This window comes from Ovis canadensis, chromosome 25, assembly GCF_042477335.2.
Source record: "Ovis canadensis isolate MfBH-ARS-UI-01 breed Bighorn chromosome 25, ARS-UI_OviCan_v2, whole genome shotgun sequence".
NCBI lineage: Eukaryota > Metazoa > Chordata > Mammalia > Artiodactyla > Bovidae > Ovis > Ovis canadensis.
The window spans coordinates 28,081,739-28,097,749 of record NC_091269.1 but is presented as its reverse complement, the minus strand read 5'-3'; the positions used below and the strand labels follow the sequence as shown (position 1 = coordinate 28,097,749).

General features: G+C 36.9%; 1 protein-coding gene across 1 annotated transcript in view; it reads right to left on the bottom strand.

Annotated features, from left to right (window-relative positions):
- The window catches only part of RYR2 (ryanodine receptor 2), an 809,907-nt gene that overhangs the window by 129,665 nt on the left and 664,231 nt on the right, over positions 1-16,011 (bottom strand). The window contains exons 68-73 of the mRNA XM_069571617.1: positions 15,691-16,011; positions 13,848-14,088; positions 12,693-12,780; positions 10,517-10,609; positions 2,325-2,495; positions 1,198-1,257 (exon numbers count right to left, since the gene is read on the bottom strand). Of these exons, the coding sequence (XP_069427718.1) occupies positions 1,198-1,257; positions 2,325-2,495; positions 10,517-10,609; positions 12,693-12,780; positions 13,848-14,088; positions 15,691-16,011 (974 nt within the window). The remainder of the gene's footprint in view (positions 1-1,197; positions 1,258-2,324; positions 2,496-10,516; positions 10,610-12,692; positions 12,781-13,847; positions 14,089-15,690) is intronic.

Here is a 16,011-nt window from a genome sequence, read left to right as displayed (position 1 = left end):
GACGTATGATCTCCTCAAACACCCATGTATAAACTTGAGGTTAAGCTGGAGGCTTTATGAATATTTTGAATAATGTTCAAAATCTTTTTTATTTTTTCTGCAAAGACATCATGCTTGTATGGGAATTAACCTCCTACTCTGTTAAAGTTAAAATTAAATGAATGATGGACTTCATAAACATGTGCACATGAAATCTGTCCTAAATAATTTCTGTGCATTGCAAATATGGTAAAAGCACGTCACACCTTTATCACATTATATTCTGAAGTGTTAAAAAAATGAATATGGTTTGGATCTTTGGAAATAAACATTTTAATACCCAGAAAGGGACACACTATACTATAATCAATCCTTTTTGACATCTGGACATTTTCATAATTTAAAAAATCCTCAGGAAGGACATCTGAATAGAAGCAAATAGTTGAATCAAAGTAATTAACTGCAAGACTTTTCATATTAAATAACTGGTCCAGTAAACAATGAGCGACTTGCATTGGAGAAGGAAATGGCAACCCACTCCAGTGTTCTTGCCTAGAGAATCCCAGGGATCGGGGAGCCTGGTGGGCTGCCATCTCTGGGGTCACACAGAGTTGGACACGACTGAAGCAGCTTAGCAGCAGCAGCAGCAAACAAATGAATACTTTATCCACTACTATGAAAGCATTTCCAAATAATGGTAAATACTTGACTACAAAAACTACTTACAGCAAACATTTAACCCACAGTTAAAAAATAGATGTTATAATGGTATTCATTCATGTTTCTCTTCTAAATGTACACTGGCTTTCCTACTACAGTAATTCTTACTATCTCCTATGTGCTAATGACCCTTAAACTTATTTCATTTCTGAGAACTAGGTGTCAAATATCAAATTTTCAAAGACAACTGTCTCCATGTCACAAAAGTCCTCAAATTCAGCTGTATGAAGGAAATTCCCAACCTTTATTTCAACTGGTGCCATCTTTTTTGTTTTTTTTTACAAAGTTTGACAGTCTTTGGTGATCTACTTTAGAAATTTATCATTTGTTATCTTGAGAGTCATTAATTCATAAGGATTTGCAAGCAGAATAATGAATTATTAAAATGATATATTTTTACTACCTTGTTAAAGTAACATTATATGTAATATTTCTTCTAAAGAGAGATTAACTATATAGTTTATAGGTGCTAAGTATCCTTTTGAATATTGGGCTTACCTTGCCTTGTAAGTGAATATTACTGCGGATTATATCTCGAACTTCATCCTCAGTGTCTTTCTGTCAAGAAATAAATGTTAGCTAAAAGAAGTCTTACAGTGCATCCACAGTCACAAGTGAATAGAAATAATTCCAACTTCTTTTGAAATTGTCTGAACAAACATCTTTATAGGATTCAATACATGCCATAAATCTGGGGGATTATCGCTCAGGTAGTGCTTTGATATTGCTGGGACCTGAAACAAGTCCATCACCTAACTGGACTTCACTGAAAGTTCACTAGATTTAATGCAACTGAATTTCCAGGTCACTAGAAGCAGAACAGAGGCAAAGTCCTTTAGGTTCAAACAGAAGGAGGTCTCCAGCTTTCTCTAAAATCTCCATGAAGTCATTTTAGCCAATAACATCTACAAATGTCCAGTAATCATGAGGAGCATACCCTGAGAAGCAAATATTAAGCAACACCCAGTGGGCCTGCATCCCTGTAGCCCCCTTGGCCCCAACCTCCCCTCAACTTGCTCACAGTAGGGCCTCAAACTGTGGATATATAGAGAGGTTCCTCAGTGTGGGAGGGAGAATATACCTTTTATTTTACATGTATATAACATAGCATGCCTATTTTCAAAAAACTGCATTCTCTCTGTATAGCCACAGAGGAAAGTTGAAGGCCATCAAGAAATCTTGAGAACTTCAATATTGATGCTCACAAAGGAGAAAAACTGATTTAAAAGTCAACATCTTATCCACCCACAATCAGCATAACACATTATGCATTTATGAAAAAATACCCATCATAAATCTGCAGATACCTCTCATCACAAATTTGATATAGGAGTTCATATGAAATCCATTTTTTCTCCCCACTACTAGTGACTTGTTGCCATCTTTCCATTTGGTGTGTGAATATACCCTTGAGGTGATTAACATAATTTAGAAATAAAAACAGCCTCCAAAAAAAATATTAGGCCATCTCTGTGTCTAAGTCTTAGGGCCTGTATACAAAAACTGGTTAATAAAGCCTTCAATGAAAAGAAACACTGACACAGAACAGTGAGACAAAGGATTCCAAACGCCTGAGGAGCTGGAGGTCAAATGATCTTTCCCAATGGGAGGAACAGGAGCCTTACCAGACTAAAGCGATTTTTGGCCAGAGCAATGAGCTCCTGGTCCCCAGGGGCACAGATGTTCAACCCAATGGGCAGTAACCGCTTCAGAGCAGCCACAATAAGAGATGTCTGCATGGAATATCGGTCCCCTTTGCGCTTCATTTTCTTCCTTTCCTGATCAGAAACAGCTGCCTAGAAACAAAGATAAACATTGGAATCTGCAACAATTTCTTGTCTCAGGATTCATGAGCCTTTTCTAACTGACTGTTTCATCTAACAGATGAACTGACTGTTCATCTTCCTCATTTTCTGCTGGTCCCTGTTTTTGAAAAATCCTACTAAGAATACCTCTTCTCTTTCTTTTCAGCATCTCTTGCTGATTTTAAGTCCTACTTCTCAGATTCCCAAGTCACTATAATTCCCTCGTAGGCATTTCTATATTTTTTAAGAAAAAAAAAAGGGTTATTATTTTGTTGGTTTGTTTTTGTTTTTAGTCTGGCCACACCATATGGCTTGAAGAATATTAGTTCCCTGGCCAGAGACTGAACCTAAGCCCCTGCCAGTGGAAGCGTGGAGTCCTAACCACTGGACCAACAGGGAATTCGTCTATAAAATTTCAGAAGGAAATTGCACATTGTGATTTTAGAGAGGCATATGGATGTATGAAAACTTCATGGTAATTTCAGATACTGTGTGGTATACAATTATCAATGCTTAAGAGGAAAAAAATGTAAGAATAAATGGTTTTTGCTTTGACAAATGCTTGCTTTGTCTCTCTCTCACACACACACACAGCACATATACAACTCTCAAACATTTATTTGCCTTTTACATAGGCTGAACACTTGTCTCCCCAAGGCCTTAATCCCCATCTAACAGAAAGAGATATATTAATAATATACTAATCAGTGTTACTTAAATATTTAGGATTATCTCTGGATGACTTGCTTACAGCTGAGCCCAGCCATGATACTTAAGTTCCCTTGTAATTCTGTTGAAAACCATGTCTGTGCTAGGGTTACCTCAAATTACAGAGTCTAATTTTCACTGGGTAGTGAGGATCCTTTTTTCTATTTAGAGGGCACATTCAAAGACTAAAATTAAAACTGTCCCATATACCTTTGTTCGTATATGTTAAATTTCTTTGTAGCAACAAATCAAACATTGAAGATACTTTTATGATAATGATATGGTGTATTAGTTTTGAGCTGAGAAAAAACAGAAGAGAATTTAATATACAAATGATTTGTCTTCCCCAAAAGAAGGCAAAATATATCACAACATGATACTGAAAGAAGTTTTTTGCATAGTGAAAGTTTTGAAACAACTGAAATCATGTAGTGACAGTAGTTGATATGTTAATAATATCATATATATTATAATGTATTATATCATTACATATATAGCATATATTGATATATATATATATATATATCAAATCTATAAAATCTGAACCATAGTAATAAGAATCACATTCCCTTTCCAAAGAGATGTACTTATAGCTTCAGTCATGTCCAACTCTTTGTGACCCTGCAGACTATAACCCGCCAGGCTCCTCTGTCCATGGGGATTCTCCAGGCAAGAATACTGGAGTGGGTTGCCATTTCCTGCTCCAGGGATCTTTCTGGTCCAGGGATCAAACCTGTGTCTCTTACATCTTTTGCATTGGCAGGCAGATTCTTTATCACTAACGCCACTTGGGAAGCCCACTTATTGCACAGATCCCACCTTCATCTGTACCAATTTGTAAGAGATTATTCTCATTAAGTTTCATTTAAAAAGTACCATGAATAGTTATTTGTACTCTTAAATTTATTAATCTAGAAAAATAATGAATTAGTGGTTTTGAATTAGCTCTTTGCTAAAAGGAAACATAGCCACAGTGATTAAAATAATCAACCCATATGAGGAACCACCATCCTAAAAAGCAAACGAATTATGCAAACATATTTCAACCCAACACTGGTAATTCGGTCTTAGAAAAACAATATTACTAAATATTAATACATTAAAACCTACATTGTATTGGTGTTGAAATTTTCTTTGATTTTAACTTCTAAAGCTCTTTCAGCTTTATGGTTGCATAAGTAAATGGAACTTAAACTTGGTTTGATATTTATAAATATTTAGGTGACCTTATAATAAAAATAATTTAAATCAACCCTAAAGGCAACTCTACATTGTTCAATTTTGAGAAATATCAGAAAAATTAATTCCACCTATGCACAACTATTATGTAATCTTGTTTTCTATACCACAGAAAATCTGTAAACTGAAAAGAATAGTTAATATATCTTTGGACATCTATGGCTGATAATAGCCCACTATTGGTATGAAGAAATTAAATATATGCAAAACCAAATATCCTCATGGACATCTGTATGTGTTGGTTTTGCTTGTTCAATGCCTGTTTCCTCTCCAGACTTTGGAGCTCCATTAGGGAACTGGTCAAACCTATTTTGTTCCTTTCTGTATATAGAACTAAGCACTGTGCCTGACTCATAGGAGCTGTTCAATAATTTGAACAGAACTGCTATAGTTAATGAATGTGCATATTTTATTTTCAATCCATTACCTAACATTTGAATCAGACATGAATACACAATAACATGGTCAATATGTAGGTACTGATGGAAGAAAATTTCAGATATTGAGATCTGGGGAAGTCATTCTTGGGTCATACATTATTTAACTGAAATTTTACGCTAACCAGAACAGCCTGTTTTGTGACCCACCAAACACTCATTGCACATCTGCTTTAACCACTAAAGAAAATAATACATTTAAAAAATTAAAATAGAGTAACAATCATTCAAGCATCCAAAATGGAGCTCAGTGGCCACTGTGAATGTGGTTGGAGGCATGATCCTGCATTACTGAGAACCTGAATTTTCTGAACTCTACCAGACTCAAGGACACCACCAGCCACCCTCAAAACAAGATCTGCTAGCAGCTTCCAGCTATAACCTTATAGTCTCAAGATCTCCTCTAGTAACTATGCAACTATTTCAGATTCCAATCAATCCTTACTTAACAAGCACACTTACTTCTTGCCAGTTCCAATCATAATTTTTGACAAACAACTTAAGTAGTTTTCTGGTGTTTGCCTTTATTAGTCTCCTGCATTTTGCAGTATGGCAGAACATACCTCTGACAAGAGCTTCTTGAATCTGTGTCTCCCAGGTTACAGTTCTGTTTGGCTCTGATAAAACTCTTGTTTATTCCTATTAGTAGACTGTTTATTGATTATTCTGTCGACAGCATAGTTAAGGAGGAAACTAGGATAAACAAACTCTATCTTAAAAAAATCTGTGTGTGTGTGTATTTCTATCTTTCTCTCAGACCCACCACAAATATAGATCCAACAAATTCACCTAAAGTGATCTAAAATTTAATAGAGGACCAAGAAAAAGGGAAGAATTTTCTAATATTCCCCCAATGAAATGGCCTACAACTCTCCCAAAGTAGACACAAATAAAATCATAGATGATTTAAACAGTTTTAGATATACAAAGTATAAAAGTGACATTATACGTCAAAAAGACAAAAGATACAAGTTTTGGTGACAAAGTGGAAGAAAGGGAACCCTTGTGCACTATTAATGGGAATGCAAATTGGTTCAACCACTGTGGAAGTGCATGGAGGTTCCTCAAAAAATAAGAAAACTAGAACTACCCAAGTATTATGGCCAATTTTCTATACACTGGCCTCCCTCTAGGCTACAGATATTTTGCTTTAGGTCAAACTAAGCTTCCCTATCCCAGATTACCTTACTCCACATTGGTCTGCTGGCCAACTTACAGACTTCTAATTTTAGAAATGATACTCCATATACATAGTGATTATCCCTGCTTGAGGGACTAGCTGAAGACTTGATATGTGACAATTTGTCTCTTGGTTGGTGTTTGTATTGGTCTCCATCTCTGTTCAGAAGGAGTTCCTGACAATCTATTTCACATATGATAATATACATGTTTCAATGCTATTCTCTCAAATCATCCCCCCTTCACCTTCTCCCCCAGAGTCCAAAAGTCTGTTCTTTATCTCTGTATCTCTTTTGCTGTCTTGCATATAAGGTCATCGTTACCATCTTTCTAAATTCCATATATATGCATTAATATACTGTATTGGTGTTTTTCTTTCTGACTTACTTCACTCTGTATAATCGGCTCCAGTTTCATCCACCTCATTAGAACTGATTCAAATGCATTCTTTTTAATGGCTGAGTAATACTCCATTGAGTATATGTACCACCTCTTTCTTATCCATTTGTCTACCAATGGACATCTAGGTTGCTTCCATGTCCTGGCTATTGTAAACAGTGCTGCAATAAACATTGGGGTACATGTGTCTCTTTCAATTCTGGTTTCCTCGGTGTGTATGCCCAGCAGTGGGATTGCTGGGTCATAAGGCAGTTCTATTTCCAGTTTTTAAGGAATCTCCACTCTGTTCTCCATAGTGGCTGTACTAGTTTTGCGTCCCCATCAACAGTGTTAGAGGGTTCCTTTTTTTCCATACCCTCTCTAGCATTTATTGTTTGTAGACTTTTTGATAGCAGCCATTCTGACCAGCGTGAGATGGTACTTCATTGTGGTTTTGATTTGCATTTCTCTGATAATGAGTGATGTTGAGCATCTTTTCATATGTTTGTTAGCCATCTGTATGTCTTCTTTGGAGAAATGTCCGTTTAGTTCTTTGGCCCATTTTTTGATTGGGTCACTTACTTTTCTGGAATTGAACTGCAGGAATTGCTTGTATATTTTTAGATTAATTCTTTGTCAGTTGCTTCATTTGCTATTATTTCTCCCATTCTGAAGGCTGTCTTTTCACCTTGCTTGTAGTTTCCTTCGTTGTGCAAAAGCTTTTAAGTTTAATTAGGTCCCATTTGTTTATTTTTGCTTTTTTTTCCATTACTCTGGGAGGTGGGTCATAGAAGATCCTGCTATGATTTACGTCAGAGTGTTTTGCATATGTTTTCCTCTACGAGTTTTATAGTTTCTGGTCTTACATTTAGATTTTTAATCCAATTTGAGTTTATTTTTGTGTATGGTGTTAGAAAGTGTTCTAGTTTGATTCTTTTACAAGTGGTTGACCAGTTTTCCCAGCACCACTTTTTAAAGAGATTGACTTTTCTTCATTGTATATTCTTGCCTCCTTCATCAAAGATAAGGGTGTCTATAGGTGCATGGATTTATCTCTGAGCTTTCTATTTTGTTCCATTGATCTATGTTTCTTTCTTTGTAGCAGTACCATACTGTCTTCATGACTGTTGCTTTGTATTATAGCCTGAAGCCAAGCAGGTTGATCCAGTTCCATTCTTCTTTCTCAAGATTGCTTTGGCTATTTGAGATTTTTTGTATTTCCATACAAATTGTGAAATTCTTTGTTCTAGTTCTCTGAAAAATACCGTCAGTAGCTGGATAGGGATTGCATTGAATCTATAGATTGCTTTGGGTAGTATCCTCATTTTCATTATATTGATTCTTCCAATCCTTGAACATGGTACATTTCTCCATCTATCTGTGTCATCTTTGATTTCTTTCATCAGTGTTTTATAGTTTTCTATGTATAGGTCTTCTGTTTCTTTAGTAGATTTATTCCTAAGTATAGAGACTCCCCTGGTGGCTCAGATGGTAAAGCGTCTGCCTACAATGCAGGAGATCAGCTTCAATCCCTGGGGAGGGAAGATCTCCTGGAGAAGGAAATGGCAACCCACTCCAGTATTCTTGCCTGGAAAATCCGATGGATGGTGTAACCTGGTAGGCTACAGTCCATGGGGCTACAAAGAGTCAGACACAACTGAGCAACTTCACTTTATTCCTAAGTATTGTATTCTTTTCATTGCAATGGTGAATGAAATTGTTTCCTTAATTTCTCTTTCTTTTTTCTCATTAGTGTATAGGAATGCAAGGGATTTCTGTGTGTTAATTTTATATCCTGCAACTTGACTACACTCATTGATTAGCTCTAGTAATTTTCTGGTGGGGCGTTTAGGGTTTTCTATGTAGAGGATCATGTCATCTGCAAACAGGAAGAGTTTTACTTCTTCTTTTCCAATCTGGATTCCTTTTATCTCTTTTTCTTCTTTGATTGCTGTGGCTAAAACTTCCAAAACTATTTTGAATAGCAGTGGTGAGAGTGGGCATCATTGTCTTGTTCCTGACTTTGGGGGAAATGCTTTCAATTTTTCACCATTGAGGATAATGTTTGCTGTGAGTTTATCAGATATGGCTTTTATTATGCTGAGGTATGTTCCTTCTAGGCCTGCTTTCTGGAGGGTTTTTATCATAAATGGATGTTGAGTTTTGTCAAAGGATTTCTCTGCCTCTATTGAGATAATCATGTTTTTATGTTTCAATTTGTTAATGTGGTGTATCACATTGATTGATTTGCAAATACTGAAGAATCCCTGACCTCTAATGGCCTCTCTCTATGCCTCTGTTAACACTGGTCTAAACTGACAACATAATGACAAAGCAAAGTGATTCACTAACAGTTTTCAGTCCAAAATACCCTGTGAAATGTATACTCTTAGTACACCATCTTCCAAAGGAGCAACTCCTCACTCTTCAGGCTTATTGTCTTCCCAGAGAAAATAAAATTTATCATCGTTTTTGAGAGTTTCAATAACATAGACACACAAAATAATAGGCCATAGCAGTCAGACAACAAGGGATACAAAGCTTCAGCTAGCATTAGTTTTAAGTTCATGTCTAGTAGTGTCAAATACATGGCATTTACAACTCTAAACAGGACTGGAGTATTGGGTGATGCTGTTTTATTTTCCCAGTGATCATCAGCGAAACAAGTTAGATGCACTCGTGGGGTTCAGTGGGGTTCCATCTCCCTTCTACCAAGGCATCTCTCTTCAGTAATTTGTTGAGTTGGTAGAGATTGATATCCTTGGCTAGAGTGCCATACTATTTTGCATATTTGACCATTCACTAGCATACCTTGTGTGCTATCCCATGTAATATATTCATCTTCTTATTTAGTGGTAATACAAATAATAAAAGCACATATTTTTCAGTGTTTTGAAAGGTCCTCTGCAGAGCTGGACATGACTGAGCAACTATGTGCACATGCCAGTCCTCAACTTGAGTGATAGAGAAAGCAAAAATTTCCATTTCATGTGTGAGAATTTGGAATTTCTCCATGTGGTTCTTTCTTAAACAATGCAGCTAATTATTTTGAGGTGTATATATGTACATATATTTATTCTTGATGAATATATATCATTGACTAATTATATGTACATCATACTGACTGGCAATTTTATGAATGTGTATGTCTATTAAGCATGCCTTATTATTCTGATGCTTTGACATCTTGGGCCTTGCTTATCTTTGATTGCTCCTCTCAGAGCTAGTCAATTCCTAGAGATACAAAATTACTTGCCTGTAAGCACATCTTTCACAGACAAACCAGTCAATCCAAAATCCTTGTCCTCCAGTCACCTCCTTTACCTGAACCTCAGGCCACCTGCACTCATCACCAAGGACCAGGCACCAGACAACTATGAACAGTCCCTACACCCCAGAGCCTGCTGAAATTATTCAAATCATCCAATTCTAAACCTTCTTACCCTACGTTGCCTGCTCCTTCCCACAGAAACCATAATAAAGGTTCCTGTTCACATTTTCCCCTTCCTCCCTCTGCCTCATGACTTACCCTTCTGCTTCCAGGGAACAGTGAATAAAATCTTCTTCCTTCGTGATAGTCATTTCCATGTTTATATATCTTACCACACCTGATTACAAGTCCTGCTGCTGCTGCTAAGTCACGTCAGTCGTGTCCAACTCTGTGTGACCCCACAGATGGCAGCCCACCAGCCTCTCCCATCCCTGGGATTCTCCAGGTAAGAACACTGGAGTGGGTTGCCATTTCCTTCTCCAGTGCAAGAAAGTGAAAAGTGAAAGTGAAGTTGCTCAGTCATGTCCGACTCTTCGCGACCCCATGGACTGTAGCCTACCAGGCTCCTCCATCCATGGGATTTCCCAGGCAAGAGTACTGGAGTGGGTTGCCATTGCCTTCTTACAAGTCCTAGGTATCCTTAAATCTGTGTGGATGTGTGTTTAGTCAGCAAACAATATTATCAAATCTATCAAATTCCAGGTATAAACCTTCAAAAGATCTAAAAAGTATCAACCTATTCAATTAATGAACATTATAGTCAAACATTTTCTAGAACATAAAACGGATTATAGTCATACCTTTGACATCTTTGATTTGGTGTCCATAATAAGGAAAGACATATTATTGATTTCATTCTGCACCACGAAGTTCTGTTCCTCCCTTTTGAAATTCTGAGAAGTTCCAAAGGAAGTTTCAATTAAAACCACAGAGATAAAAAGTTCAAATAATTAGAGATTACAAAGGACCCCAAAGTTTCTACCAAGATAAGTAGTAATTTAATATATAAGACATAAAGAAAGGAAACAAATAGTTGTTGAATATCCAGTGAGGATGCCTGGCTGCGAACAACAATTTTGGGAACTAAGATAGAAATATGAATGCTTTAAAGATGGGAAAACTAAGATTTAGGAAATTTAAGTAATCAAGTCACACAGCTACCAGGGGATAAAATGAATACTCGAACTCCAACTACCTGATGAAAAGCATATGTGCTGCTTTTGGAATAAACACAGATTTACTAAGGGCATGCACAACTATAACACAACTTTCTGTCAGATATTTTAACTGCTTTTTCATGTACCCTAACATTATTTTATTCAATTTCAATTTAGGGACACAAAAACACTAGCAAAGTGAAGTGATTAAGCACTGGTAGTAGTTAAAGCAAATACAGAATAAAAGCAGAAACCACAGAGTTTTAAAAGAGAGGCTAACAATATAACTGTATGTCCTTCTTTTTTAAAGAAGCATAACCTGAACAAAACAACTTCATAGTAAGCATCTACATATATTAATAATTGATAAGTAATTAAAGATTTCTATTGAGGACAGAGAATAGACTAAGCCTCAATTTTCATACAGCTCATATTAATATTCTAATTTTACTATTAATCTTATGGATACCTATATAGTTTCACTTTTAAAAATCTGGGTTAGAATATATATGGGGAAACAAATAATGAGACGTTATTTTGGGGGGCTCCAAAATCACTGCAGGTTGACTGCAGCCATGAAATTAAAAGATGCTTGTACCTCGGGGAAAAAAAAACAACAAACTTTGACCAATTTAGACAGCATATTAAAAAGCAGAGATATTACTTTGCAAACAAAGGTCCATCTAGTCCAAGCTATGGTTTTCCAGTAGTCATGTATGGATGTGAGAGTTGGACTATAAAAAAAAGCCGAGTGCCGAAGAATTGATGCTTTTGAACTGTGGTGTTGGAGAAGACTCTTGAGAGTCCCTTGGACTACAAGGAGATCCAACCAGTCCATCCTAAAGGAAATCAGTCCTGAATATTCATTGGAAGGACTAATGCCAAAGCTGAAACTCCAATACTTTGGCCAACTGATGTGAAGAACTGACTCATTGGAAAAGACCCTGATGCTGGGAAAGATTGAAGGCAGGAGGAGAAGGGGACAACAGAGGATGACATGGTTGGATGGCATCACTGACTCTATGGACATGAGTTTGAGTAAGCTCTGGGAGTTGGTGATGGACAGGGAAGCCTGGTGTGCTGCAGTCCATGGGGTCACAGTCAGACACGACTGAGCAACTGAACAGTTTCGTGTTTTAAATATATTCATGAAATTCAAAAGCACATATTCAGATTTTTTCTTATTCTTCAAAGTATCATTGGGCATTCATCTAAAAACCTACTGATTATGATAAATCAGTATGATAACTCAGGGCAATTAAAAATCTCTGTGACAGATGTGTATAACGGACTTTTGGACTCAGAGGGAGAGGGAGAGGATGGGATGATTTGGGAGAATGGCATTCTAACATGTATACTATCATGTAAGAATTGAATCGCCAGTCTATGTTTGATGCAGGATACAGCATGCTTGGGGCTGGTGCATGGGGATGACCCAGAGAGATGTTATGGGGAGGGAGGTGGGAAGGGGGTTCATGTTTGGGAACGCATGTAAGAATTAAAGATTTTAAAATTTAAAAAAAAAATAAAAATAAAATAAAATTCATTTGGAAAAAAAAAAAATCACACCCTAGTAGGAACCAAAAAAAAAAAAATCTCTGTGACTGAGGATAAGTTAAAAAAGTCAACAGAAGGCTTATACTGCCTCAAACTCCCCAGGGAAACCTTGTCTCTCTCCTCACCAGTTTAATGATACTTATGAGATAAGCTTAAGAAACTGTAATAGGTATTAACTAAGGGGATTGGAAAATTGATTAAATTTTGTTAAGTCCTTAACATATATGAAACAGTAAGCATTGTCAGTATTTTTTCTACTTACATGGGATTTTGACCAGTAGATAAACACCTCAGCAACCATGCGGAAAAGATCTTCTGCTTCTTGGTTAGGCTCTTTCAGCCACTTTGCCCTGGATCATATAATAAAGTGGTGCCTCAGTTACTCTTAAAGTTAACTAAAAAAAAAAAAATCACCTCTCAACGTTTGAAACCAAGTAAACTGAGGGCAATTGTGCTTGCTCACAGAGCTCATAAATTGTTCAGTGTACAGTTGTAACCTTTAAAATAATTTAAACACTGTAACTGACAAACTGCCAGCTTTCAGGTGTGAGACATGGACTGCTCCAGAATGGAATCTCCAACTGTAATTTTCGCTTGGTGAAATTCACTTATCTACAAATATCTGGTAATGTAATCCTCATGCAAAATCTCATTGCTAAGTAGTGAATGAAGCAATTCCACTGGGACATATGAACCCAGTAAAGTTATGACTGAATTACAGACATTAAATCACTTTTGAACATTCTACCTCAGGGGTCCCCAATCCATGGACTGTTACCAGTCCATGGCCTGTTAGGAACCAGGCTGCAAAGGAGGAGGTGAGCTGCAGGCAAGCGAGCAAAGATTCGTCTGTATTTACAGCTGTTCCGCATCACTCTCTTTATCGCCTGAGCTCTGCCTCCTGTCACAGCATGAGTGGCATTAGAACTCGACTGTAAACTGCACATACGAGAGATCTGTGTTGTGTTCTCCTTTCATGTTGTTGTTGTTTAGTCACTCAGTTGTGTCTGACTCTTTTGCGACCCCATGGACTGTAGCCCACCAGGATCCTCTGTCCATGGGATTTCCCAGGCAAGAATACCAGAGTGACTCGCCATTTCCTTTTCTAGGGGATCTTCCCAACTCGTGGATCAAATCCATGTCTCCTGCATTAACAGGCAGATTCTTCACCATGGGAAGTACCCCTTATTTGCAGAAAAACAAACTCAAGGCTCCCAGTGATTGTGCATCATGGTGAGTTTCATAATTATTTCATTATATATCACAAAGCAACAGTAATAGAAATAAAGTACACAATAAACGTAATGTGCTTGAATCATCCCAAAACCATCACCCTCAACCCAAACCCGGTCCATGGAAAAATTATTTCCTATGAAACCAGTCCCTGGTGTCAAAAAGGTGGGGACTGCTGGTCTACCTGTTATAGTCCACAAATCTAATCAGGAGTGGATAGAAGGCATAGAGATCTCTGGCCAGGGTGGTGAACTCATCTAGGATGAGAAGTTCGGCTTCAGACATATCTCCCCTGGCCTCAGATTTCAGATGGTCCTCTTCTGATACCACCATCGCTGCCTTTTTCTTGAGCTTCTCCATTAATGGCAAGAAATGAGTTTTCAAAAGCTGAGGTTTCACTTTATTTATAATAGGCTGGGAAAACACTGTTTGAAGAAAGACATTAATATGCTGTTCTGCATAAACATTCATTAAATGAGGATTAGATGGTCATTTTAATTGTAGCATGATTAAGCCTCCCTCTCCTCCAGCACATGGCTTCCTTCAGAATTCAGCCCATGCCTCAGCCCCTTTTCTAGTCCCAAACCTAATTACATAGCTGCTGCTCAAAAATGATTACTGAATTGAATTTGATGTGCTTCCTTGTTTTCAAAAAAGAAATTGGTAGCTAACTGAGAATTAAAAAGAGACATTCATTCACTTTGGAAATCAATTACTTTCCCACAAAGAAGAAAAGTCCCCCAATGGAAAAAGTCCTCTGGGCCCCTCTTTTTTTTTTTTTTTTTAAAGAAGAGATACTGAATAATCCTATGAGACCACATGCCTACTACTACATAACCACTATGCCATTACACTTTAACTATCCTCATCTTTGTTCCAAAGGAAGAGTTAGATTACATATAATATTGCCTTTTTATATAATAATAGTTGAAGCTGTTAACAACAGTTATAAGCTTGATTAGGCCATTTTTTAAATCTAATTTTTATCTTCTATTGGAGTATAGTTGATTTACAATGTTGTATTAGTTTCAGGTATACAGCAAAGTGATTCAGCTATACATATACATATATCCATTCTTTATCAGACTCCTTTCCTATATAGGTTATTACAGAATACTGTAGAGTTCCCTCTGCTATATAGTAGGTACTTATTGAGTGTCTATTTTATATATAGTAGTATGCACAAGTTAATCCCAAACTCCTGATTTATTCCTATCCCCCCCACCCCGCCCCGAACCCCAGCAACCTTTCCCATTTGGTAATCATAAGTTTGTTTTTTAAGCCTTTTTTAAAATGAATTTTTTTTCCTGTAAGTGTAATATAGATGCATTGGGGGAATGTATAAAAGAGAAATAAAAATGAACCAAAATCACCCTATCCAAATTAATAAGACATTGGTATATTTGGGGGGGGGCGGAATTCTGTCAATAAACAACTTTATACTTCCTAATTCAAGTTTTTAAAACTCTTCTTTTAATCCTCCATGATATTCTAAATATTCTGTAAGTCATGAAATATTGAAATCTTAACATTTAAAGAAAGCATAATATTCTGGAATATGGATATACAAAACCTATTTAACCATTCTCTAGTTCCTGGTCACTCAGATTGCTTCCAATTACTAAATATAAATAGTGCAATCCTCCCTGACTCCTGCAAAGATAGATTACTAAAAGTGGGTGAGTTCGAAATCCAGTGAGTTCAAAATTTTTGTCTCTGTCTACAGAATCATTAATCTTGATTGCTGTGTTATAATTAATCTTAGCAAGATTAATCTTCACAAGATTGGTCAAATTAAGAAAATGTTTACTAACTTAAATGTACTAACTATATGGAAAGTTAAACAATGTCTGATTAAACCTAGTTTTTTTTTTTTTTGAGAACAGCAAACAGCATGAAAGAAATAAGAATATTTTTGAGTACAGAAGCAAATATTAATCAAGACTGAGAGAGGAAGATTCTAGTCTTCTGCACTTCGAACCTTTCTGAAAACAAAACGTAAATGGCACATTCCTTCTCAGTCTTACCTGCTAACCTCTTCATCCAGGCTCCCTCATCAATACCCAAGTTATTATATATGATTTTCAGGATATTGCCCAGCAGTGTGTTCATGTGCTCTGAGTTCAGAGCAGTACAGCACATCTCAGCCCTTCCCGGATTATTCTCAGGTCCATGCTCCCACCAACGAGACATGTAGCTACAAAGCATGGGCAGGATAACTTCCATCACGTGCGGCATCTGTGTGTAGCGAATACCGGACTCAGCCAAGTCCACAATTTCTTCCATGAGCTTCTCCAAAGACGGTATATTTGGACAAACATCTTCCACATTAGTAGGCAAATTAAGAG